General features: G+C 49.4%; 1 protein-coding gene across 2 annotated transcripts in view; it reads left to right on the top strand.

Moving 5' to 3' along the window:
- Positions 1-5,715, top strand: part of KPNB1 (karyopherin subunit beta 1) — a 29,247-nt gene extending 23,532 nt beyond the window's left edge. The window contains exons 16-22 of one of the 2 annotated variants that reach the window (XM_074162867.1): positions 919-1,001; positions 2,047-2,154; positions 2,423-2,566; positions 2,683-2,788; positions 3,130-3,244; positions 3,839-4,000; positions 4,883-5,715. In XM_074162867.1, coding sequence (XP_074018968.1) covers positions 919-1,001; positions 2,047-2,154; positions 2,423-2,566; positions 2,683-2,788; positions 3,130-3,244; positions 3,839-4,000; position 4,883 — 719 coding nt within the window. In that variant the 3' untranslated portion in view covers positions 4,884-5,715. Of the gene's footprint in view, positions 1-918; positions 1,002-2,046; positions 2,155-2,422; positions 2,567-2,682; positions 2,789-3,129; positions 3,245-3,838; positions 4,005-4,882 lie in introns of those variants that run through there. The other variant, XM_074162866.1, reaches the window with a different exon arrangement.
- Positions 5,716-12,415: the final 6,700 nt, after the last annotated feature.

Below are 12,415 nucleotides of genomic sequence, written 5' to 3'. Positions count from 1 at the left end.
AGTTCCTAAAGAGGCTTGTTTGAGCCTTCCCTTCTTCCCGAGGCTCTTATCCTGGCAGGGGAAGGCTCCGAGCAGGAGACAGGACCTCTTTCACGTAGTATTACGTCCCCGATTGCTCTGAGAACACGGGGCATCTCGTAAGTGCCGCAGAATTAGTTTTGGGGGTTTTAGAGCAGCCCCTTCCCACACTGATGTGTTTTGAGGAGCAGGTCTTCGGCGGGGACCCCTCGGGCTGCTCTGGGGAATTTTTAGTGGGATTCATTAGGGAGTGAGAAGGTTGAGCAGGATCATTGCACACTCACCAGCAAGTGAAAATAAAAATGTGTATCCTCTTGGGGACCAAAGACCTCACTTTTGGACAGATGGGTCTGCCCGCACGGTCTCAGTAAAGCGAGGGACTCGGGGAAGGTAGGAGTTGGCAGAGAAGAGCAGAAATATTTCACTTTAAATATTGCTTGAATATAAACGTACTGAAGAGTGTCCTGCTGGAACTGCACGGCTCTGGAGAGGCTGAGCAGCTGCTTCCAAAAGGATGTTACGGCTGTTACAGCAGTGATGTGAAAAGATGTAGAGTTGAAGCAATGTGATGGTGCCAAACCCTGTCTGAAGCCACCTCCCTCTCCCTCTGATGGCTCTGCTCGGTCAGGACAATCTCAGCATCCTTCCTGAGCTCAGGAGGGGGGTGATTGTCTCCAAAGACCTTCAAGGAATTGAGCACTTTGGGATCTCAGTTTAGTCCAGATGGACACTTTTCCCTGATGCTCAGTTTTTGGGTGAAAACTGATCTGTTTTGCTTCTCTGGGACATAGAGGTACTGGGTTTGGGTGGGATATAACGGTGGGCTTTGGTTTGGTTGAACTCCAGCAAATATGTCATAGGTTGGGATTTTTTTCTAACTCAAATATTTTCCGTGCACAGTCTTAGGTGGAGAGTTCCTGAAGTACATGGATGCCTTCAAACCCTTCCTTGGCATCGGACTGAAGAACTACGCTGAGTACCAGGTAGACTTCAAACCGGGTGGCCCCCGTGTTCACAGTCTCGAAATTCTCACCCTCTCCCAGATGCGGAGCTCAGCGGGTTGTGAGTCTCTGAAACACCACCCCTTCTGGTGGGGAAACCAAAATTGCAGCCCCGTAGACTTTTCTCTAATTACTGGCTGCGCGCACAAATTTAGACTCATCTGTTTAATTCAGCAGAAGGTCCTCATTGACCTGACACCTGTGTTTTCACACTGGCTTCACATTAATTGGTCTTGATGAGGAAAGAGATTGCCACTGGCTGTGAGCTTCCATGAGAAGGCCAAGTCGTGGCAGTCGCTGTGGGGTGGATGTTGGGACCACCCAGCCCCTGAGTTTGGTGGTTGCGCTGGTTCAGACCAAGTCCCTGTCACCTTCTTGGCACCTTTGTTGATGCTGGGAGGGCTGGAGCCCCTCTGCTGGGAGGACAGGCTGAGAGAGTTGGGGGGGTTCAGCCTGGAGAAGAGAAGGCTCCGGGGGGAGACCTTAGAGCCCCTTGCAGTCCCTAAAGGGGCTCCAGGAGAGATGGGGAGGGACTCTGGATCAGGGAGGGGAGCCCTAGGAGGAGGGGGAAGGGTTTGACACTGAAAGAGGGGAGATTGAGCTGAGATGTGGGGAAGAACTTCTTTGCTGTGAGGGTGGTGAGAGCCTGGCCCAGGTTGCCCAGAGAAGCTGTGGCTGCCCCATCCCTGGAGGGGTTCAAGGCCAGGTTGGAGGGGGCTTGGAGCGACCTGGTCTGGTGGGAGGTGTCCCTGCCCAGGGCAGGGGGTGGCACTGGGGGGGCTTTAAGGCCCTTTCCAACCCAAAACCATTCTGTGATTCTATGATCTTCCCTTGGGGAACCAGCTCAGCGCTTTGCAGCTTGGTGACAGAAATGGTTATGGAAGTGGGGACCCATCAGCGTGAGGGTCATTATTCTCGGCGGTTTAATGACTGCAGACTCTCACCACTACTTAGTGCTTTAATAAGCCGTAGGAGCCTGGCAGACTGACTCACTGGGTGGGTGTCTTCCTTGCTGTTCTATTTGCAGGTTTGTCTGGCTGCGGTGGGCCTGGTTGGTGACTTATGCAGAGCCCTGCAATCCAACATCCTGCCTTTCTGCGACGAGGTTATGCAGCTGCTCTTGGAGAACTTGGGGGTGAGTGTTTACCTTCTCATTAGCCGGTTAGTAACAGTTGGCTTGCACGCCGAGAAGAAAGTGGGAGGTGGGAGAAGCAGAAGTGTTAGGCATGCTCTGAAGATCTCGTGTTTGACAACTATCTTGCCTTACTATTTGAATGGCATCCAAATTTATTGGGGGTGAGGATTTACATTTTGAGGAAATGTCTTAATTTATTAGCTCCTCCTCCCCACCCCCCTTAAAAAGAAGCGCAACTTGAACGTAACGGCCCCGAAATCTCTTCCAGAATGAAAACGTTCATAGGTCTGTGAAGCCTCAGATTCTCTCGGTGTTTGGCGATATCGCCCTTGCCATTGGAGGAGAATTCAAGAAGTACCTGGATGTCGTGCTCAACACCCTCCAGCAGGCTTCCCAAGCACAGGTTGATAAGGTAAAACCAGTGGCGCACGCTCCGGTTCCTTCGTTAAAATCCTGAACGAGCACGAGCCCCCTGCGCGCAGCATCGGGGACGTCGCTGAACGTTCTTTCCCCTTCTTCCTTTGCCAGTCCGACTACGACATGGTGGATTACCTGAACGAGCTGAGGGAGGGCTGCCTGGAAGCTTACACTGGCATCATCCAGGGATTGAAGGGAGACCAAGAAAACGTGCACCGTGAGTACTCTGTCCCGTGGTGGTGTCCCCGTGAAATGACAGCGGGAAGATGGGGAGAACTCGGCTCGGACGAGCTGTTTGATGGTTGTTGTCACGTCCATGGGCACGTCCTTGTTCGTTCCCGTCTGCGTGGGAGCGAAGGCTCGGCTGCCACGAGCAGGGGACAGATTTAGAGCCCTTCACTGTGGTTCCTCTTCTTCTGGCAGTTCTTTCCTTTTTCCGAGAGCTTTTCTGGGGCCACATCCTGGCTGTTTGGGGGTGCACTGAAATCCCTTTTCAAGGACAGACTATTAAACACGAACCGCGTTTCACCCCGTTATAATAAAACCCTTTTCTTCCAGCGGATGTGATGCTGGTGCAGCCCAGAGTAGAATTTATTCTGTCTTACATTGACCACATCGCTGGAGACGAGGATCACACCGATGGAGTGGTGGCGTGTGCGGCCGGACTCATCGGGTAGGCAGCTCCCTCCTCCTTTCACCGCCGGCTCGTTAAGATGGAGAGAAATCCTTGTAAAACAGCTTTAAATATTTGAAACTGCGATTTTATGACTGTCTGAAGTATTTTAACGTCAGTTCTGGGGTTTTACAGCCTGGGGTTGGGTGTTTAACCCAAGGTGTGAAGTGGTTATGCAGGTGAGGTGGTTTGACAGCGTGAAAGTTGGAGGGGGTGTTACAGAAAGTCCAGATTTAGGGTTTTTTAAGGCTGACCAGGGCTTAAAACCAAAACACCCTCAATTCCCCGGGTGCGGCGAAACTGGGGTTCAGAGTGTTTTAATCTTTTCTATCGCGTTTAGGGCGAGCCGGTGGGAACATCGGGGAGATCAGTCTTTGGACGGGAGATTGAATGTCTCCAGTTAGTCACAGTTTCAGAAAACTCTCCTCCTGCTGAAATTAGTGACCATATGCAGCATTTTTAAAAAAGGACATTAGCTGTGAGTCAGATGCCTCTTCGCTAAGCGAGAGCTGATGGGAAGCGGGGCCGGCACATCTGTTTGTGGCGCTCAGCCTCAAAGCCCTCTCTCTCTCTCTCTCTCTTTTTCTCCTGCAGGGATTTGTGTACAGCGTTCGGAAAAGACGTTCTGAAATTAGTAGAAGCTAGACCCATGATACATGAACTGCTAACTGAAGGAAGGAGATCCAAGACGAACAAAACAAAAACCCTCGCTACCTGGGCGACTAAAGAACTGAGGAAACTGAAGAATCAAGCTTGGTAAGGGATTACACCCACCTCCTTTTCATGTCGCATAATTAGGAAATTGGCTGAACTCCTGAGTCGGAACGAGATGCCGCACAAAAAGCCTCGTTCTCTAGGAGGTTGTTTCTCGTTTATTTTTCTGTAAACAAGCCCCATCTGTGGTCTTGTGTAGCAGAACAAACACAAACCGGGACACAGAATCACAGAATCTTCTTAGTTGGAAGGGACCTTTGAGATCATCGAGACACGCGGGGAACTGCTTGGCTTTTGTGGGATCAGGTGCAGACTTGGGGGGGGCGCTTCTGGCGTTGGGGAAATGGGTCACCTTTGCTCGTTGGGGACTGTCCTGCGTCCCTCCAGATGCAAATAATTGAAGCCTATTGACTCCTCATCCTACTTGGGAGTTCAAGGAGCGTCCAGATGGTGCTTATAGAATCATAGAATCGTCTAGTTTGGAAGGGACCTTTTCTGACCATCAAGTTCAACCATCAGCTCTTCGTCATGTGGTTTGGTGTTAGGGGGTCCTGTGAGGAGCAGGGACTTGGACTCCATGGTCCTTATGGGTCTCTTCCAGCTTGAGATACTCTTGGGTCTCTAGTTCTACTGGTCCTTATGGGTCCCTTCCACCTGGAGATACTTTTGAGTCCCTGGTTCTACTGAAGCACCTCTAAAAGGAGCAGGTTGTAGAGAAACACGATGTGTATCTGCATTTGGGAGAACAAATCTGTTACAGCTTTTTCCCCACCTCGAGAAATTCCTTAATATCCCTATTATTTCCCTTTTCATCCTTTTTTTTTTTTTTTTTTTTTTTTTTTTTTTTTCCCCCACTTAATAATAGTTTTATCTCCCAATCGTGGGGTTTGGTGGTTTTTTGATGGCCCTTTTTTTGCTTTGCAGATCTGTTACCGTTGGGATGACACCTGAGACCCCCACTGGAAATCTCCAATCTTTTGAAAAAACAAAACAAAACAAAACCAACCTGGAAGTGAGGAGTGTGCACGGATGCTGAATGTTTGGGAATGAGAGGATGAGTGAGTGAGGCTTGAAACACACCACATTTGAAAATCCCGCCGCAGCCGCGCTGTTAACGAGCCGGAGGGGAGAAAAAAAAAAAAAAACAAAACAAACAACCAAACCACAAACCAACCTGGCATCGGGGAAGAGGAAACGAACCCATTTCTGCCCAAATAACGAGCAAAAAAAAAAAAAAAAAATTAAAAAAAAAAAAAATCTGTGAATTCCGACAGCCCAGGACTTGGCTTCTCCCTCGTGGCCGGCGCAGAAGGGGAAGGTTTGGAGGAAGAGGAAAAACTGGGTTCAACTGTGGTGCTGTGTGAGGTCTGACTGGAGAGAGCTGGAGCCGGGGTGTCTCCAGCCGCCCGGTGCCGTGGGTGCCCGGGGATGGAAAGGAAAAACAAACAAACACACAAAAAAAAAAAAAACAACCAACAACAACAAAAAAAACCCAACAACAAAACAAACCAAGGGGTGAAGGATTTTCAGTCTTAGGAGTGAGTGTGTGTGAATGAGGCGGTATCCACATTCTCAACTTCAAGTCATTGCAGTTTATCTTTTCCCGAGAAGAAACGAAACGAAACAAAACAAAACAAACAAACAAACAAAAAAAAAGACAAAAAAAGAATAAATAATAATTAAAAAAAAAAAAAAGGGTTAGCTGTTGCATTTCATAAACTAACCGAAGTTCTACTGATGCAGCCTAAGAGATGTACAAAAGAAAAGAGGAAAGAATAATTAAAAAAAAAAAAAAAAAGAAGAAAAAAATAGAAAAAAAAATAAATAAAGGAAAGTCGCTCTTTAGGGCTTTTTATTTTAGGGAAACGCTGACGAATGTTCAGAGCTCCCGGTCCCAGTGACGCTTTTCATGATCTCGTTTCATCGAAGCGCCTTTCCTTCCTTAATATTGTTCAACTGTGAATGTAGAAATGGGGGAAAAAGAAAGAAAAACCACCAAACTCTTGCATTAGAGGGAATAGAAATAAATTGTCAAACACGATTTCAGGCTTAAAAAAAACCAAACAAAAAAAACAAAAACAAAAACAAACCACAACTATTAAGTGCTCCGAATTGGCAGTGAGAACGCAAAGGGAAAGATCTCTCCTGACTTGTACTGTAGCAGCCCCGAACACCCACGAAAAATAAATTGTGCCAAAGAGTTGAAAAAAAACAAAACAAAACAACAACAAAAAAAAAAAAAACAACAAAATAAAACTTCAGGTAATCTTTTGGATTGCAAAATGAGGAGAAATTCAATGTGCAAACAAAAACCTGATAAAATGCCATTTGGAAACTGCTTGGCCTTTTGTGCTCTTTATTTGATCAAATTTAATGTGGTATTGGTCTCTTGCTGCACTTCAGAAAAAAAAAAAACAAACAAACAAAAGAAAAAAAAAACAAAAAAAGGAAAAAAAAAGAAATTTATATAAAATATATATATACTGACTTGAGCTTACACAAGACGGCACTTGTAAAAGGTTATATTTTTCCACTGCAGTTGAAGATTAATAAAATGGTGTCAAACATTCCCCAATACTTCCTTTTTTTTTTTTCCTGTATTCTTGGTCTTTCCAGTAAAAGGGGAACCCAGTAATTGATGATTTTTATGTTTTTGGGGTTGTTTTTTTTTTTTTTTTTTTCGCTAAGGCAGTAGCAGGCTGACGGGCAGCTCCCGAAGGAAGCGGCTGTTACTGCCCCCCACCCCCCACCCCGTCCCCCAGCCTCTTCCCTTGGCACCGGGAAGGATCAGAATTTCTCTCGTTTCAGAATTTCTCTCGTTTCCTCCTTAAATGAGACTTTTGCTTTTGAGGAATCGGCCTTTGCTTTATCCTGGATTTGTCAGCAATAAAAGCCAAAAAGGGAAAAAAAAAAAAAATTAAAAAAAAAAATCAAAACCACAAAAACAAAAAACCAGGAGGAGGAGGAGGTGCAGGGGTTTGGAGACTTATTTTTCGTTTCATTTTTATTTAATGCAGCTGTTGATACAACCAGCCATTGGAATCTGCAGTTTAATGGGCATTTTTCAAAGCTGCTTGTGGGAGGGAGAGGAGGAAAAACTTAGCCAGTATTTTGGTTTTTTCTTATCTTTTTTTTTTTCCTTTTTTTTTTTCTCCTTATTTTTCCTTTTTTTTTTTCCTTTTTTTTCCTTTTTTTTTTTCCTTTTTTTTTCTTTTTTTTTTTCCTTTTTTTTTTCCTTTTTTTTTTTTTCCTTTTTTTTTTTTTTTTCCTAAAAAGCAGGCGAAGGATCTGCCTTGTTTCCCCCGTTTTCCTTTTTCCCGGTCTGATCCCGGGCTCCGTTCCGCAGCATCCACAATAGCTCTTGTACAGGGTATCAGATTATGTGCCTTTCAGTGCTGGGTTCAGATTGCAGTCGAAGTGCCGACTTTGAACCAGTGTACAAAAAAAAATAAAAATAAATAAATAATAAAATAATAAAGAAAATAAAAATTAAAAAAAAAATCCCAGGTATTTAGAGGAGAGGAGGAGCTCCGTGAACTGGGAGAGCCGGCCGGCTCCGGAGCGGGGAGGAGAAGCCTGGGTCCGCATTTCTAGTAATGCCTTTTCTTTTTATTTTGTTTCTGGAGGTTTGAAGAGGAGGGGGGGGTAGGGGGGGGTTGGGGGGTGGGGGGAGTGTGGGGATGGGGGAAGGGGGTGGGGGGGGTGGGATTTCCTAAAAAAAAAAAAAGCAAAAAAATTGTTAAAAAATGAAAAGAAAAGAAAACAATACAAAAAAAACCTTAAAAAAAAAAAAAAAAGGCAAAAAAAAAAAAAAGCAAAAAGCCATTCCTGAAGTCGGGAAGGGGGCGCGGAGGGAAGGAATCTGATCGTTCCTCGGTGCTGCCTGTTCCTGTCCCGTGTGGCTGTTCAGCTGTAGACAGCGGGAGAATAAAGTACACTGAGACAGTAGTGGAAACAAGCCTTGTGTCCGGCCTGGTTTTTGGGGTTTGTTTTTTTTTTTTTGGGGGGGGGGGGGGATGTGGGGGGAGGTGGTTTGGGGTTTTTTTGTTCTTGGTTTGGTTCGGGTTTTTATTATGCTTTTTTTCTTTCGGGGAACCGGTTCTCAAAAGTCATTCCAGGGGCGCACGGTGCCCCCCCCCACCCCGTGCCTGTTACCCCCCCCCAGTCCCCGTCGCTGGCTGCAGAGGGAGGGCCAAATACCTCTCTTATATACTTATTACTCTTATATACTTATTATTTTAAGAGCCGGTTTTGAATGATTGGATTGAAATTTTTAGAATTTGAAATTCCCATTGAATTATTAGAATAAATCCTTGAAATAAATCCTTGGAACTCGATAATCTCTAAGGTCCCTTCCAACCCAAACCGTTCCGTGATTCTGTGTGAATTTTTTATTTTTATTTTTTATTTTTAATTTCTTTTCCAAGTGCCGTTTCAGATTAAAAAGCCCTTGCCTTGGCACCGCCGTGGCCTGCCCTTCCCTCCCAAACTGACCCCTCTGCAGGTTGGGGAAAGAGTTTAATCTCTCAAAGTGCCCGTTAATACAATCCCGCTTTCCTCTTATTAACTTAATTTTATCAATTTGGAGGTAGCGAAGGGCCGGCTGCTCGTCTGCTGGCCGGCAACGATTTAACCCTTAACGATTAGATGATCTTAAAGGGTCCCTTCCAACCTAGGTGATTCGGTGATTCGGTGATTCTGGGATTAAAGCTTAATTTAAGGAAGCAGTGTGCCCTTGTCACCAAGAGGCCAACGGGATCCCGGGCTGTGTAGGGAAGAGTGTGGCCAGGAGGTGGAGGGAGGTCCATTCTCCCCCTCTGCTCTGCACTGGTGAGGCCACAACTGGAATATACTGCGTCCAGTTCTGGGCTCCCCAGTTCAAGAGGGACAGGGAACTGCTGGAGAGAGTCCAGCGAAGGGCAACGAGGATGATTCAAGGATTGGAGCATCTCCCTGATGAGGAAAGGCTGAGAGAGCTGGGGGGCTCTTTAGCCTGGAGAAGAGAAGGCTGAGGGGAGACCTTATTAATGCTTCCAAGCGTCTAAAGGGTGGGTTGAAGGAGGATGGAGCCGGACTCTTTTCAGTGGTTGCCAGTGAGAGGACGAGGGGCAACGGGCACAAGCTGGAACATGGGAAGTTCCACTCAAATATGAGAAGAAACTTCTTTCCGGTGAGGGTGCCAGAGCCCTGGAAGAGGCTGCCCAGGGAGGGTGTGGAGTCCCCTTCTCTGGAGACCTTCAAGCCCCTCCTGGATCCAGCCCTGAGTGATGTGCTCTGACACGCTCTGGGCAACCCTGCTCTGGGAGGGGAGTTGGACCGGATGATCTCTATGGTCCCTTCCAACTCTAAAAAACTCAGTGAAATATTCAGTGAACCCGCCGGAGGCTGGGAAAGGACCCAATTACTAAGGAATGGGTAGGACTGATTTATTTACCTTCTAAATAAATGTAAAAAAAAAAATAATTTAAAAAAGCCGCTTTATTTTTGTTTTCCTCCTTTTTTTTTTTTTTTTTTTTTTCTTTTTCCTGCTTTGGTTTCGCTGCCTTTCTCCTCTTTCTCCTCTCTCTCTCTCCTGCCAGCAGCTCTGCCCCCGCCGCCGTGGCTCGGGGAGACAGAGTGGGTGTGCACTCAATGAGTGACGATCGCCCGTTTCCTCTTTTGGGGGGGGGGGGTGGTGGTGTAGATGTAGATGGTTGGGGGGGGGGGGGAGAGAGCCGGAGGTGACAGCAGTGTGTCATCAGCCATATGTGCCACTCCGCCACCCCGGGGCGGGGGGGGGGGACACACACCGTACCCAACTATTTCTGGGAGCAGGAGCTCAGGCTCCTCTCCCCGACGCTACGGGGTTTGTTTGGGTTTTTTTTTTTTAATGATTTAGCATCTTTTTGGGGGGCTGGAGGTGAGGGGGGGTGATGTGCCCTTTTTTTTGGGGGGGGAGAGGGGGAGAGGGAAAACTGATTTTTTTTTTTAATTTTTTTTTTTTTTCTGCAGCCTCGGGGGAGGTTAAAAAAAAAACAACCAGCAACTTGGTTTTCCAGCCTGGGATGGATGCGGTGGCCTCGGTGCCCTCCTGCGAAGGGCTGTGGGAGCTCCCCGTCGCTGTCTGGCACCCCCCCCCCCCACCCCGGCATCGCGCTTTCCCACCCGAGGGGGTGGCACGATGGCAGCACGGGGCGGGGGGGACGGGAGGGGGGAGACAGGAGGAGGTGGTGTCACCGCTCTGGAGGGAAACTTTCCAGCTGGGGGTGGGGGGGTGGGGTGGGGGGGAGCCTTCATTTTACAGCTTTTCTCCTCAAGCCCGTTGTCGAGGTGTTGGCTGCGAGCGGAGCGGGTGGTTTTACACCCGTCAACGGTCCCTGTGTTGGCTACCGGGGAGGGCTGGCTGCGAGTCACAGAATCAGGGAATCACAGAACGGTTCGAGTTGGAAGGGACCTTAAAGATCATCGAGTTCCAACCCCCCTGCCGTGGGCAGGGACACCTCCACTAGAGCAGGTTGCTCCAAGCCCCATCCAGCCTGGCCTTGAACACTTCCAGGGATGGGGCAGCCACAGCTTCTCTGGGCAACCTGGGCCAGTGCCTCACCACCCTCACAGGAAAGAATTTCCTCCTAATATCTCATCTAAATCTCCCCTCTTCCAATTTAAAACCATTCCCCCTTGTCCTGTCACTACATCTCCTGACAAAGTCCCTCTCCGGCTCTCCTGGAGGCTCCCTTCAGATATTGGAAGGCTGCTGTGAGGTCTCCCCGGAGCCTTCTCTTCTCCAGGCTGAACAACCCCAGCTCTCTCAGCCTGTCTTCACAGGGGAGGTGCTCCATCCCTCTGATCATCTCCTCGGCCCTCCGCTGGCCCCGTTCCAACAGGTCCATGTCCTCCCTGTGTTGAGGACTCCAAAGCTGGACACAGTGTTCCAGGTGGGGTCTCACGAGCGCAGAGTAGAGGGGTAGAATCACCTCCCGCGACCTGCTGGCCACGCTTCTCTTGATGCAGCCCAGGATGGGGTTGGCTTTCTGGGCTGCCAGCGCACGTTGCCGGCTCATGTTGAGCTTCTCATCCACCAACACCCCCAAGTCCTTCTCCTCAGGGCTGCTCTCCAGCCATTCTCCACCCGAGCCCTCGTGCCATCCTGCCCCATCCCCTCTCCCGGCCCTGGAGCAACCAGTGGAGGAGGATACAGGGGACCAGAAGTTGGGGACAAGCTGCATCCTGTGACCGGGGAGCATCAAACCCCGCGAGCCCCCACGCCGGAGCCCGTCCCTGCTCAGCATAGCCCCCCCATAACGGCACTGATCCCGGTTCAGCTCCGGGGAGCCTGGATCCCTCACTCCTGGGCTCCCCCAGTGTTTCGGTCGTGGCAGGAAAGCCCCATGTCCTCGCCGGGTGAGGATGCCATCCCAACGCCCGGGTTTCACAGCAGGGATGCTCCAAGGGTGGGGGGGAGGGGGGTTCCTCCCGCATTCCCTGGATACCGGCCACGGGGACCGTTCCCGGGTGTGAAACCACCCGCTCCGCTCCCAGCGGGAGTGACGAGGTCCTGGAACAGGACAGACACTTCAGACGCTGGAACAGGCTGCCCAGGGAGGGGGTTGAGTCACCATCCTTGGGTGAGTTTACGAGTCGTTGAGATGTGGTGTTGGGGGATATGGTGTAGGGGAGAACTTTGTAGAGTAGGGGAGATGGTTGGACTCGATGATCCCAAGGGTCTTTTCCCCTAGATGATCCTATGATCCTATGATTCTATGCCTCCGCACCCCTCTCACCCCTCTGGTCACAGCGATTCCATGGTGGCCACTGCTCGGGGACGGAGGTTTGTGTTAAACCCTGTCCGTGAGCGGGAACCGACGGGTGGATGAATTCCCTGCTCGCCCTCATCCCAGGCTGATGGAGGTGGAATGGAAAACCCCAGCCGGCTGCAGGGCTAATGCTGCCGGGTGCCACCAGCGGGGATTTGAACTGTCCCCTGCCAAACCGGGTGACAACCGAGGAGCCCAACGCTGCCTCCGCCATAAATGCACCGAATAATTCTGCTCGGGCAAGTGAAGCCTTCCATTGAGGGAGCTGATGGGCCCCTTCGCTCCCTCTGAATGGGGTTAATGGGGGTAAGAAGGGAGAGAGGGTCCCTGAGGATGATGAAGGCGACGTTTTAGGGTTCGACTGATGTTTCTATCGCAGCTCAGGCCTGGTGTGAACCCAGGGAGTTTTGCAGGCTCCAAATAACACGGACTGTTCGTGCAGGGGGTCAGGAGAGCTTTGTCTTCCCTGGCTTTTCCCCTGCTCTCCATCATTCCTGCTGGGCAGGCAGCGGAGACACACGTAATATTGGGGGGGTGGAAAAATGTGGGTTTGAGCAGGATTTGGAAGCCGTTGAGAAGGTGGCAGAGCTCCTGGGCAGGGAGGTGGGTGCCGGTGTTGCCTCTGCTGCTGGTGAAGTCTGACGGGGTGAGTCCCAAAGGCCTT

The sequence above is a fragment of the Numenius arquata genome, chromosome 23 (assembly GCF_964106895.1).
Source record: "Numenius arquata chromosome 23, bNumArq3.hap1.1, whole genome shotgun sequence".
In the NCBI taxonomy this organism is placed as follows: Eukaryota; Metazoa; Chordata; class Aves; order Charadriiformes; family Scolopacidae; genus Numenius; species Numenius arquata.
Note: the sequence above shows the minus strand (reverse complement) of the source record. Positions and strands in the feature narration are given on the sequence as shown.